This window comes from Patiria miniata, unplaced genomic scaffold, assembly GCF_015706575.1.
Source record: "Patiria miniata isolate m_02_andy unplaced genomic scaffold, ASM1570657v1 HiC_scaffold_9, whole genome shotgun sequence".
Lineage (NCBI taxonomy): Eukaryota > Metazoa > Echinodermata > Asteroidea > Valvatida > Asterinidae > Patiria > Patiria miniata.
The window spans coordinates 11,739,384-11,752,770 of NW_024037076.1; the positions used below are offsets into that span (position 1 = coordinate 11,739,384).

The 13,387-nt window shown below is 39.8% G+C and overlaps 1 protein-coding gene across 2 annotated transcripts in view; it reads left to right on the forward strand.

Moving 5' to 3' along the window:
• LOC119720631 (coiled-coil domain-containing protein 180-like) overlaps nucleotides 1–13,387 on the forward strand; it is a 56,294-nt gene that overhangs the window by 3,806 nt on the left and 39,101 nt on the right. For both annotated transcript variants that reach the window (XM_038190380.1, XM_038190381.1), the window contains exons 3-13: nucleotides 561–649; nucleotides 1,782–1,891; nucleotides 2,031–2,097; nucleotides 3,576–3,613; nucleotides 4,700–4,834; nucleotides 5,705–5,964; nucleotides 8,453–8,572; nucleotides 8,792–8,960; nucleotides 9,968–10,090; nucleotides 11,285–11,458; nucleotides 13,024–13,139. In XM_038190380.1, coding sequence (XP_038046308.1) covers nucleotides 561–649; nucleotides 1,782–1,891; nucleotides 2,031–2,097; nucleotides 3,576–3,613; nucleotides 4,700–4,834; nucleotides 5,705–5,964; nucleotides 8,453–8,572; nucleotides 8,792–8,960; nucleotides 9,968–10,090; nucleotides 11,285–11,458; nucleotides 13,024–13,139 — 1,401 coding nt within the window. The remainder of the gene's footprint in view (nucleotides 1–560; nucleotides 650–1,781; nucleotides 1,892–2,030; nucleotides 2,098–3,575; nucleotides 3,614–4,699; nucleotides 4,835–5,704; nucleotides 5,965–8,452; nucleotides 8,573–8,791; nucleotides 8,961–9,967; nucleotides 10,091–11,284; nucleotides 11,459–13,023; nucleotides 13,140–13,387) is intronic.

Consider the following 13,387-nt stretch of genomic DNA (forward strand, 5'->3'; position numbering starts at 1 on the left):
CAGTTACTTTTTTGGATAGCTGCAAATGATGGACTCGGGCTTTAAGGTATTGAAAACATGCAATACAAGAAAATAGACTGGCACCCGAAACAACCAGTCCAACACCGCTCCAGTACTGCATCAATCAACTGTGCCGAAAGAAACATTTGGCACGTCTGGTACTACTAGTCTCTATTTCTACACATTTCTCCATATTCAGCCACCAGACTAATGACAAAGAACAAAGAGGTCAAATCTTCTCAAACAGTTGGACTGTGGTTGGACATGTACCAGTCTAGTCTTTAGCCTCATTTTGAAATCACTTGATTTCCCTCTCATGTGCAAAATTTTGAAGAAAAGTCTCCTCTATAAATTGAATTGAGTCTGCAAACATGGTTGGTGGTGACAATTTTGGCTGGCTAAAGAGTTGGCCTGATTTTGCTTTGCATGTTTTTCAGCACTCAAGTTTCTAGTCTGCCGTCATCATTACTTTGCCAAATTTTTAATTTGTAAGCACCATGTTTCATTATTTCTTTTATATCTGTCATCATGAAGTGACTTCCTTCATTTCCTTTTATCAGGAAAGCAAAGGAGGAGCAAATTGCAGCAGCTACAGAGCCTGTGTCGGTGGTAGCAGCCAGAGAAGTCAGGGGCCTGGCAGACTACGTGGGTAAGTAAGAGGGGCAGATATATAGGAAAGGGCAGAAATCCATTTTGTCTTTCCTGATATTGCTATTGGAATAATTTATTTGATTGTATTTGATTTGATTGAATATTCAAATATTTGAACGTTAACATTGAGATAAAAAACTTTTTCATGAATGTTATGTGTGTATTGATATATATATATATATTGTAAAATAAAATTAGGTTTTGCCCTTCACCGACGTTTAAACACTGTATACTCAGTGTGTTACCTCCCGAGTGAAAGCTGGAAAAAGAGGTAAAAGAGGAAAAAGAGGTTACTCGGGAGGTAACACACTGAGTATACAGTGTTTAAACGTCGGTGAAGGGCAAAACCTAATTTGATTTATATCACCCGACGCAAAATTCCATCTTATAATATTTTAAAATAGCTAACTACCTGATATAGGAGTGGCTGTCCACAAACAAATGCAGCATTGGACAAACAAAACAACTCAACTTAAGCATGCAAGGGTGATATTTTGATTTATAACACCTCACCCACAGATTCTTTGTCTTTATTGGCCGAGAGCGAGTCACATGATACTTTCTATTTTTGCTATCTTTCTGTGCACGGCCAAAAGTACTATACCCGTAGCAACCAAAGTACTATACCATTAGCAACCAAAGTACTATTTCCACTGCGCGGTATTTGTGTGCAAATGCATGCTGGTGTGCGCGTTGCACGCAGCACGTTTTGTTCCAAAGAGAGCGCGCCGGAGAGTTGGGTTCAAACATTTCGCAAAGGGGTAGTTTGGAAGAGAGAAATACATGTTCCTCCAGTTTCGTATTGAAATTGAAGTATATTTCAACTGTGTTCAGATTTAATTAATTTAAATATTATAACCAAGCAGAATCTGTGGGTGAAGTGTTATAGAACAAATATTGAATGCTTTATCTCGTGGTGAAGTAAAACTAGCCTCCCTCGGTGATCCATGGAGCATTCTATTTTCCCTCGGCTTCGCCTCGGGAAAATAGAATGTCCATGGATCACCGAGGGAGGCTAGTTTTACTACACCACTCGAAGCATTCAATATTTGTATAATGTATATTTCATGTCAATCTAGTCAGTAAGCAGTTAGCAGCTTATTTTTGGGGTGTTTATGATTTTTTTACAGAGGCGGAGAAGACTGGTTCTGATATTATTGAGAGGATAGCTGAGAGCCGACGTCTGAGGCACGAGGCGGCCGTAGAGGATCTTCACCAAGATATGACAGTCATTGCTAATGTAAGAAACAGATTTAATCAGCATTTATTTAAAATTTCACAATGTTTTACAAACATGGTAACCCTTCTCGACAAAATTTTGAGTCAGTGAAGTGGAATTAGTTGATGGTGCTTCCTCATTTTCTTGTGGATTTGTGCAGGATCTTGAACCCAAGATAGCTGATGCTGGAAGCGAACTCATTAACAAATTGCAGGAAAATGATAAAGGTGGGTGACAGAGTTGTAACTTTTTATTATTTCTGCTGTCTTTTTGATAACTGTTTGTCTGTTGCCTTGCATATCATACTACACAAGGTGACCCTAAAAAATGCAATCCTAAAACATTTGCCGTTAAAAAAAAAGGGAATAGTAGATTTTTTTATGATTTGTGTATCAAAGTAAAGCTGAGAGCTTTTTCTCTTATTACTGAAACTGTCATAAAAATCGCACTTTGGGTTGCTGAGAAAATGCTGATTATGTAAAAGTAGTCATTTTTCATCCTCTACACACAAAAATTACCACAAGGGGTTTTCACTGTACCTATGTCCTAATCCTTACAAACAACACGGCACATAATATGACAAGAGTACAAATGAATTTGATGGAAATGCCTTTTATTTTCCACCTGAACAGGTGTCTCATCCTTTTTAGTCCAATTTTACATCTTTTCAGCATCATAAATATGTCAAAGTATTAAAGACATTGCACAAATGAAGGATAATTGCACAGTAGGCTTACAGTAAGATGTTTCACTGTTTGTAGTATTTGTGTACAGGATGAAAAATGAATACTTTTACATTATTGGCATTTTCCCAGCAACCAAAAGTGCTATTTTCGTGATTTTTTTAGTATTTGAAAGAAAAAGCTCTCGGCCTGAATCTGATACCATGAGTGTTCTTTCAGCAAAACGAAAATAATTCACATAGGGATGTGTGTGAGTTGTTCTTGTTTTGCTGAAAAAATGCACACCTTTCTGGTGATCCGTGGACAGAACTTTAAAACGGTGGTTGTGCTTAAAATTCTGTAACTTGAAAACTACATGAGTGATTTGAATGATTCTTGTACAAGAAAGCTTATGAATTGGGCTTTCATGTCCTACATTTTGAAAGTGCTCCATGTAGAACTTCACTAAATCAGTAGTCCTGACATTTGGGTTTAATTTTTTTTTTTTACTCACCCTGAAGTCAGAAACCACAAACCTGTATATGAAGAACTTATTTGCAAAAGGGCTTATGGGCCATTTGAAGAATTCAGAGAAAAATTAAAAAAAAATACCTAGGATTTATATTTTTTTGCATGGCTGATGCAATTTCCAGGCGGATTTTACGTGGAATGAAAACCCTTTGGGAACTGATTGTGTATTTTATCCGATAGCTCTTGCAGGTTCAAATTTATTTTTGAAAAAAAATGGATCTAAGCTCTTCCTATGCATATGCCATGTAACCAGGGATCACGCCGAAAGTCACGATGCTGGCAACTTTACCAATGCGGGAACTTAGGAAATAGCAAACGGAGATCACTCAGAGAGGTTTTTAATATGTTTAACCATCATTCTATTGTTGGATTACTGACATTTAAAGATTAGTGCCCAGGTGCATAATGCAATGAATCAGTAACTAGTTGGCCCTTGACCAAACTTACTCCCTGCTATGTTTGAGTTAAAAAATTTTGTTCCTTTCATATTTCTCCCGGGGTTTTTTTCACAGAAATTGACAAGATGCTGGCAAGAATTGCACAAGATGATGTGAGTATTATTGCAATTTTGGTTTCAGGATTAAAATTTTCTAATTGAAAAAAAAAAAATCGGTACGCTTAATACACTTGGTATTATTCATTGAAATTCAGCTAAACAATGATCTGTTAACAGTGGTCTGTAAAACAGTGAACTGAAACCGGTTTTATTTGTCGTTTGTCAAGCAATCAACGTTTACAACAACATTGTGTTGGTCTGTGTTAGGGTGTGAGTTAGCACTGCAGCATCTAGGTCCATTCCATTATAAGTCCATCTCATGTCTGGACACAAGTAAATCACAATAGTAATAATATAATAATAATTTGTATTTTTAAAGTGCATGTACTGTATCCACCAGTATTGGTGCTCAAGGCGCTACATCATTATTACCCTGCTCGTTGGAACAATGAAGCATTCCAAATACCATCTCAGCTCCCTGGGAAGTATCCGCTCTGTTCACAAGTAGCCCCTCACCGGCAAAGGAAGCACAGTTGGGGTGACCAACAGACGCCATCTTGCGAAGCGCGGCCACTGCGTGTACATAGTACAAATCCCCTGGTGTACGTGCATCACACACAAGGAACGGTGCGCGTCAACCAGCGAAATGTCCCGCCCATGGGACGTCGTTGCTAGGTTAAAGGCCCCCCTTTTTCGGTGGCGCACGGAACTCATATAGCTCAATGCTGCCGTTTTGGCGCAAAGCAGCTAAAATCAATCACAATAACCATCTCTGCCCTCACAGGTACTCATTTTACTCCTGGGTGGAGAGAAGCAAAGAGTGACAAAGTGCCTTGCCCAAGGGCACACACACCATAACCCCAGGCAGGACTCGAACCCACAACCTGCAGAATTACCCACAGACCATGAATTCAATGCTCCAGACCACGAGACCATGGCAAGTCCTGCACCAAGTAACAGTGGGGACTTGTGAGGACTTGTGAGGTCTTGTGATGGACTTGTGAGGTCTTGTGATGGACTTGTGATGGACTTTACTACAACCCTGGGATACAGCTAGTGTTACTTTACATCGGACTTGATTTCCTGTGATGCTAGTTATTTAAAAATGTTTAATACAATCTAGTGAATATTTGAACACAGGATCTGAGGGACTACAGCCTTCATGAACTCAATGAGTTGTGGAATCTTATCGGTAGTCAGTCCGTTAGTCGGAGGCAGTGGATTGTGGAACTAGACGACACGCTGGACGGGTTTGAGACACAGAGGCTACAGAGGGTAGGTGTTTGAATTAATCTGAAAAATGTCAGTGAGGTTTTATGCAACAAACAATACACACATAAGATCCCTTTTCCCCATATGAAACTTTTCCCTATATGAAGCATTAAGGGGGGTCAGGTTGACGTTTTGGACAAGTCAGGTTGGTGTAGCGGTTCTTTCCTCGCCTTCCACCGCTGTGACCCGGGTTCGTTTCCCTCCCGGGCCAATATGTGGATTTGGTTTTCAGTTCATTGCTTGATTCCGTGGGTTTTCCCCAGAATAATCTTCTGGGGTTTTCTGCCCACCTCTAAAACTGTAATTTCTTCTCATTGTCTTCTCTCTACAGGTTTCTTCAGGCTTGCGCGCTACAGTGCCTAGGGCGCTTTTGAGCAGTCCTTGGTTTCATTAACAGAAATGATTAATAATTAATAATGATAATAATTCTTGTGCGTGTAATCGACGACTGATTTGTATTTCAAGTACTTTACTGTTTACACGTTGAAAATGGAAATTACAACGTCTTTATGCATAGACCCACAAATATAAATATTATAAGTGAGAGGTTTGCGGTAACCATGTGGAACTATCTCTTTTGTGAGTAGGTGTGGTTCTGAAAAGAACCTGTTGGTTTAACTCGACGTTTTGAACAGTATGCGTTGTTCGTTATCAGGAGAATGTCAGTTCATCATCATCCTGATGACGATTGATGAACAGAGCATAGTGTTTGAAACGTCGAGTTAAACCAACAGGTTCTCTTCAGAACCACACCTACTCACAAAAGAAATAGTTCACATGATGTTACCGCAAACCTCTCACTTATTGATCTCTCCACCATGTAAACCCTCAAGTCTCATATAAATATTATACCTTCTTTAATACTTGTACCAGATCCAAGATGTCCTGAAGTCCTACGCCAAGAACATGGAGAAGATCGCCTTCCTCATGCCGCCAGACGTGCAGCGCCTGATCAGCAAGGAAGCGCAGGTCATCAACCAGACCATTCTCAACAACCGTCGGGCCTACGCGGACCTGAACACCAGACTAATGAAGACGGACGTGGAGAGAGATAAGAACCACCATCGCGTCTGGGAGACCAGGGTGGCAGACTGGAAGCAGCTGAACACTGACGTTGCTGTCGACAAGTTCACGTATGTAGCCCCTCAACGTAGCCTGCACCCGATTTCATCAAACTCTTCGTAACTTACGATGCATCGCAACGCTGCGACGCGTCGTATCTCTACGATGCGTCGCAGCTGCGACGCGTCCTGCGATCCATTTCACTCAACACGTCGTAAGTACGACGCGTCGTAGGTGTATTTATAGCACAACTCGGTGACTGTTTTATGTCTTTAGTCAGCGTACAGTAAATAGTCGTCTGATATTCAACAAAGAGTCGTCGGATCTCAGCTTGAAATTTGTTAAAACGTAAAACAAAATGGCGGCCGTGCGATGCAATTTTGAAGGAAAACAAGCTCTCATTGGACTGTATAGCTACTTTGAAATTTCAACTCTAATATTCCGGTCTAATTCATAATTATTCAATGAATTTTCTATTTACAACTTTACACACATTGCCTCGGTATTATAATCTTGTTAATGTAATGTTTGTGGCATAAAACTGGCTTAGAAATGACTCTTCTTATTTTGCGATGACCACTAGACACGTCGTAACTTGCGACGTGTTTTAAGCCGTTGTCAAGGAACTTACGATGCGTTCAACACATCGCAACTTTCATGAAATGGAAGATACGACGCGTCGCGAGTTGCGACGTGTTACACGTCGTAACTTGAGTTGCGACGCGTCGCAGCGCTTCGTGAAATCGGGTGCTGGTGTCCTTTCTCCTATGTGTACTACATGTTGTGCATCATTGTTCAGGAAATAAAATTCCTCTACAATGGAACAAAAGTTGCGATGGACTAGCATCCCATCCAGGGGGAGTAGAAATATTCTCAGTCGTTTCATGCTACTGAAACCGGAGATAAACGCCGGCCTGATGGGCCACATTGGCTCGTGACAGACTTTACTTACTACTACAATAGTACAAAATAGTTGCACAGAAATTTCTCAAAACTTACCACTGTAAAACTGCTGAAACCCGGCATGCATGAATGGTTCGACATTCATGTTAACATGTTTGTTTTACATTGATTTGATTTTTGGCAACATTATCCTTAGGCATGTATTCAAGGATAACGATAAACGAAACTTACATTCCCCAAGACACTTTGTCATGTTTAACTCATTTACACAACAGGACCTGGAGAAGTTTTGGTTCGTGTGTTGCGCTTGATATTCCTCCTTGTACGGTGACCACGCAGTAGAGTTTAAAAGGAAAAGTGCATGCAATACAGGCAATACACGCAATAACACGCAATATGCGTTACTAAAGGTGATGCGTGAAATGGCAACAGCATGAATTGACAAACAAATTTCATGAATGGAAAAATTCCTTTATCAATTTATTGGGTTATACTTCACAAGATTTGAGAGTAAGTTTAAATCAAATTGTGGCAAAATGAAGATTGCAGGGTGTTAAGTCACATGGCATACGACTTATATGGCGAGTGTCAGCAAATTCAAACTAACTTTTGAGACATTTCGGCACAATTTTTTACGTGCGACCTACGAATGAGAAACTGGTGATAAGGCCAAAAAAAAAAATATTTGGTCTCTGGTCAGACCAAAGTTCCGGAATTGACGCGGCCACGCGGCTTCTTTTTTTTTTTGCTTTTTTTTTCTTTTCTTTAAAGGGAAAATACAACATTTGCAAACATCAAAAAATAAAACTACCAAATCATTTTGAAATACCTTGCTGGACTGATGGTGAATGACAGTGTAAAGCATCCTGTAAAATCATGGCACCTGTTATACTGTCATTTTCATGAAAAGTGGTATTTTTGAATCAATTTCCAACGCTGATCGGCCGATCAGCGTTGGAAACAACTGGCTTTTTTCCCTCAAATACTGGCCCCAATTGACCATCACACTTGTTTGCAATCGATTACAAACCTATGAACGGGTACGAGCCAGCTAGACTGGTTCCCTGACCTTACAATTCCCCAATGTATGTAAACTGCTCTGTTTCTTCTTATATGGAGTCAGGGAACCAGACTACAGGAAAATGATCGTTTTTCTTGGTTTTTATAGCATTTTCGAACCCAAAACCTCAAAAAAGTCAGTGTAACTATATTTGCTATATATTTCCAACCCCCCAATTCCATCCATTTCTGAAAATTACAGCAAAAGCAAATGATGTTTATTCCCTTCAAGCTTGGATTGTACAGACAAGGTGGGGTACTATTTTGCTTTTTTGGTGTCCTCATGTACATTGGTGTCCTCCATAATTTGCCTTGGTGCTTTCGATCATTTGCCTAGGTGCAATTTCCCATTCCTTGGTGCTCTTTGGAAAAAAAATTGAGGAGGTGCGGAAATAGAGGGCGCTGTTGGAGCTACCGCGGAACTTTTTGGGAAAAAAAAGATCGACGCGCGTGATTAAAATCGATGCGCGCGCTGACCAGAGACCGACTTAATTTTTTTTTGGCCTAAAGCAGGATTTTACATCACCAGTGCAAGTATTTCTGTAAGTTGTGAATTACACCTATTCATTATGACTGTTGCGTGTTTCACTCGTGCAGGTTATTCATGCAGAGCGAGGATGTCAAGAATCCCTGCAGGATCGGATTTCTCCTGGATGAGCTGAAGGCGGAACAAAAGATCTTCAACAGCAAGAGGCTGGACCTGCTCCAGGCACTCAGGTATACATGAAAAGTCTAAGTTCTTTCATACATTTGACTTTCTGAAGTGTTAATATTGGATAGAGTGAACCAACTCCCCCCCCCAAAAAAAACCCCAATCCAACCCCCCCCCCCCCCCCCCCCAAAAAGAAATGTAGGTACACGTTTATTTGCTGATTCATTGTATTGTGAGCCACTTTGTGAGATCCATATTGAATGAAACCTTGTTATTTTTGATAGGGAAATGAAGCCACCTGGATCCACCAAGACAGCCGTGTATGAATGGAACAAGCAGCTGGCTACGGCCAACCAACAGCTGGAACAGCTACACATCAAGTACCTGGGCAAACTGCACAAGGAGTATGAGAGAGTGTGTCAGGATTGCCTGGATCAGGTGGACAAATACAGGGTAGGTATGCGTGGATGATGGCCAATCATGGCCCATCAAGCCAGCGTTTATCACCAGTTTCCCTGGCTTCAAAACGACTGAGAATATTTCTATTTCCCCCTGGATGGGTTGCTAGTCCATCGCAGGTTACTCCCCAGCTAATGCCGGTACCCATTTATACTCCTGGGTGGAGAGAGGCAAGGGTGGGTGAAGTTGCTTGCCCAAGGACACAACATATGACCAGCAGCTGGATTCGAACCCCTGACCCTCCGATCACGAGTCACGAACCCTAACCACTAGGCCACACTCCCCCTGGATGATGGCATACGGCCTTTGAAATGATCAATATACATGTCATGTTCATATTTCGATACATATATATGAAAGAATCCAGTTACCAACTCAAAAGTTATTTGGAGTTGTCTGCAAAGGCTCTTCATGCAGTGACATTATTCATTTTGTGTTTTATTTGCACATTCAGTAAATGTACATTTGATTTCAGGATGTCTACAATAGGACTTAAGCTCACAAACGAATTTTTGTTTTGAACAACTACTTATCAAAACAATTTATTTGTTTTATTTGTTTTTGTTTTTCAAGAGTGATAAATTGAATGTTTTTATATTTAAAATGGAATAAATTGTAAATTGAAAATAAAAAAAAGTATTTCGCCTACATATTGAAACACCTCTTCAGTAACATTTTCAAAAGTTGCATATTTTAATATGATTTTTCAAACACACTGGGGTTAATGGCTAAGGTCATGAAGGTGGTGATTTTCTTTGAGTGGTGCATGTATATACAGGTATAACTTTTTCATCAGTACAAAAAGGTTCTGCTCATAGCCATCCCAGCAGAAAAAAAAGTCCTCTTAACGATGGGAGCTAAGCATAAGGTCTGTTTGGCTAGCCCTCACTACACAATGCTACAGCAATACCTAGCATTAAAATTTGCATTAACCCTGATTGAAAACCCCATCTGCAGTCAAGCAGAATACCTAATTGTCTTGATCCCTATTTGTATTCCAGGAGGAGCTCCTTGAGGCAGGGGTGTGCACGGAGGAGAAGGTACAGGAGGTGATCGAGGAGCACTGCCTGCCGCAGGTGGGCAACCAACAGAGGATCTTTGAGAACACACTGGAAACTATTGATGTAAGTAAAGACAGAGCCTGTATAAATGTTAGTTGACTTTAAAGCTATAGTCCATCATTTGCAGCCATCCGAAAAGTAACTGGCGTAATTATTGTTGAAAAACATACTTGGTTGAAAGATAGTAAGGGGACTAAACTCCCTGTGAAATTATTCTTTCTGGCAAGCTGTCATTTTGAAGTAATCAACGAAAGAAGGCCTTTCCAACGGTGCTTCTTAAGACGCACTGTAGGAAAATTTAAATTAGTTGTTCGTTTTGTTATTCGGCGAAGCGCGCGCAAGCATTGGCACGACGCACACGCGCGTGCGGTTGCTATAATTCGTCGGTTCAGTGCGCGACATCGCGTATAGCTGCAATCGGCTCAGTGAGAACGCGTCTCGGACGCTGAATTCAGGCCCAATTCAAAACATGATTCAGCAACTTTTGGTTTGAAATTGAGATCCTAGAATGCTGTTTTTCTCGGAATATACAGCTGAAGCTGAGCTGAAACTTCATCAGGTTAGTTGTTCAGCACCCTTCTTTAGATTTTGAGCACTTTTTTGTTGCTATAAACGAACAAAATGCACAAATTACAAATGGTGGACTATATCTTTAATGTGGCTGTTCTAGGTGTGTTTCTGAACTTCAGAGACATATCTTAGGCCATGTAGTATATGATTTCTAACATACAGTTCATGTTACCACATTTAAATGTAAGATGCACTTGCGCATCACTTTACACATTTTGAGTCCATTTTTTTTTCCTATCCCTATTACACATGACATCTATGATTTTATAATTCTGATGCACTCTTTAAATTTAATGCAAACATCCTCCAAGAGTGATTATGAATAGCAAATTACTTACCGAAGAATTAAACAAAAAAAGTGAAGTCATTCTTAATGATGCCTGAATGGCAAATTACAAAGCTCAGAGGTAACAGGGACGGGGAAAATGTCACACTTTGGACCCTTAATTTATAAAATGACACAATTATCAAGCAGCTGTTGATATGACATAAATACATTGTAAAGCAATTATTTGGTCATTGTTATTGACACTTGAATGGCAACTTACAGAGTTTTGAGGTATTTCAGGGACAGAAAAACTGTCACACTTTGGACCCTAAATTTATAGAATTCCACAATCGCCAATCAACTTTTAATATGACATGAATACTTTGCGAAGCAACTATATGGTCATTCTTCCTTGACAGAAATCTCTGGAGCAGTTAGCTGACAAGCACAGCGAGCAGTTGCGGTCTCTCTTCAAGTTTTCCCAGGGGGCGGCCCATCTGTGGGACGTGCATGAGATCGGCCTCGCCAAGAAAGAACGGGACTTACAGGAGAGACTGGAAGACTGCAGACATGAACATGATAATCAGAACCAGGTAAGAAGAAAAAACAGTGAAAAATTATTACCTTGGCCTGATTTCATTGCTCTGAAAACTGCAGAATTCTGCGCTTATATAAAATTCTTCACTAATTTTTTGTAAGCACAGCATACTTCGACAATTCCACGCAAAAGTAGACATGGCTGAAAAGTGGAAAATGAAATCTTCAAAATACAGTATGTCCCCACAAAGTGTCCGTCTGACTAATATTTTAGAAACAACTACAAAACCAACAAGTCAATTTTGAAAATGTTTGATTTTGCAGACTTAGCCTAAACCCCTATGAGTTTCATTTTATTTTGGTCACGCATCACTACGCAATTGTCAATTGATCGCAACAACATTTTTGGACACTGTGACCAAGTTACTTGCCTTAATGAATTTCAGTGCTGTGTTATGTAAGCTGTGTGAAATCCTTCATGTTGTGAAAAAGGGCTGCGGTTGGGATTGGAATCATTTGCCTGGCTATCAGTCATCATGGCAAGACCTCAGTTTAATGCTCAAGGGCAAACGATTCTAATCCCAAACCACATCAGCCTTTTTTTCACAACATGAAGGATTTTACACAGCTTATATAACAAAGCACTTAATTTCATCAAGGCAAGGAATTTGGCCACAGTGTCCAAAAATGTAGTTGTGATCAGTTGACCAATGTGTCATGAGACATGATGGAAATTAAATGAAACTCATTGGGTTTTAGGCCAAGGATAATGAGCATTTGCACAATCAAACATTTGCAAAATTGACTTCATGGTTTTGTAGTTATTTCAAAGATAATGAGACGGACACTTTTTTGGGGACATACTGTATGAGCAACCTCAAACCTATTATCATATTAAAGAGGACAACAAGATGAAATATGGTTAAGTGTATATATTCTCCAAAAAGCTGGTCTGGGGGGGGGGGGGGGCGGCTAGTTACTGAGGTTCAAGGGATCTTCTGTGAGAAAAATCCACTCTAAATGCTGTGACTTTATAGAATAACAGCGCAGAGTTGAAGGAAAATCCCTGTTAAATGTAACGCGAGTTACCATGAAATTGCCCACTTAGTTTTCGGCTATTCAACCATACAAACCCAAATCAATTACCGATTTATGAAGTGATAAGTGTCAGTGCAGAAATTTCATTTCATTTCATTTCATAAAAGGTTTATTAAAAATTGTCATCACAGCAAAAATTGAATTGCAACAATTATTACAATATTTAAAAAAAAAACATGAAGAGATAACAATCAATATATATTTAAAACATTTAAGAAAAGTAAAAAACTAAAATGCACCAAAGCGCAGACGAACCAGCGCAGTCTCGACACTCGCGCAAACTCACTGCACTCCATCCCGACCCAATCATCCCATGAATGGAATCAATTCCATGGACAAGTGGGATTATTTATGGGATTACTGAGACGGCATGATTTTCACCTTTGTAAATTAAAAATGTAGAGATTGTTCCATTGTTTCATGTGCAGTGGTTGATTTTGGAGGATTCCTCCCATCTTAAACAATCCTTGAGCATGAAGAAAAAAATGTAGTGATTATATTTGTTGTCTTTTCCTACATTTAGGATATGGAAGCAAATCTTGACATCATCATGGACAGACTGAGGCAAGAAAGCAGTGAGGAAACGTTGAAGGACCGTCTGCAAAAAGCACTGCTCATGCTAGATAAGATCAAAACAAGGTACACATGCTTTGTAATTACAAGCGGCAGTATTGATATGAAACGGGGAACTTTTGAATAAGATTCATTATACCTGTCGTTGAACTCTTGTAGAAATAACACTTCATAGATTTTTTATGTATCTTGGAGATGTATCGATTTCACCATTCAGTGATGTAAAGTTGTTGACCCGGAATGCTTAGTGATCTCTGAGAACCTGTTAGTAAAACAATTTATTTCAAGAATTTAGGAAGCTTCTCAGAAGAAAT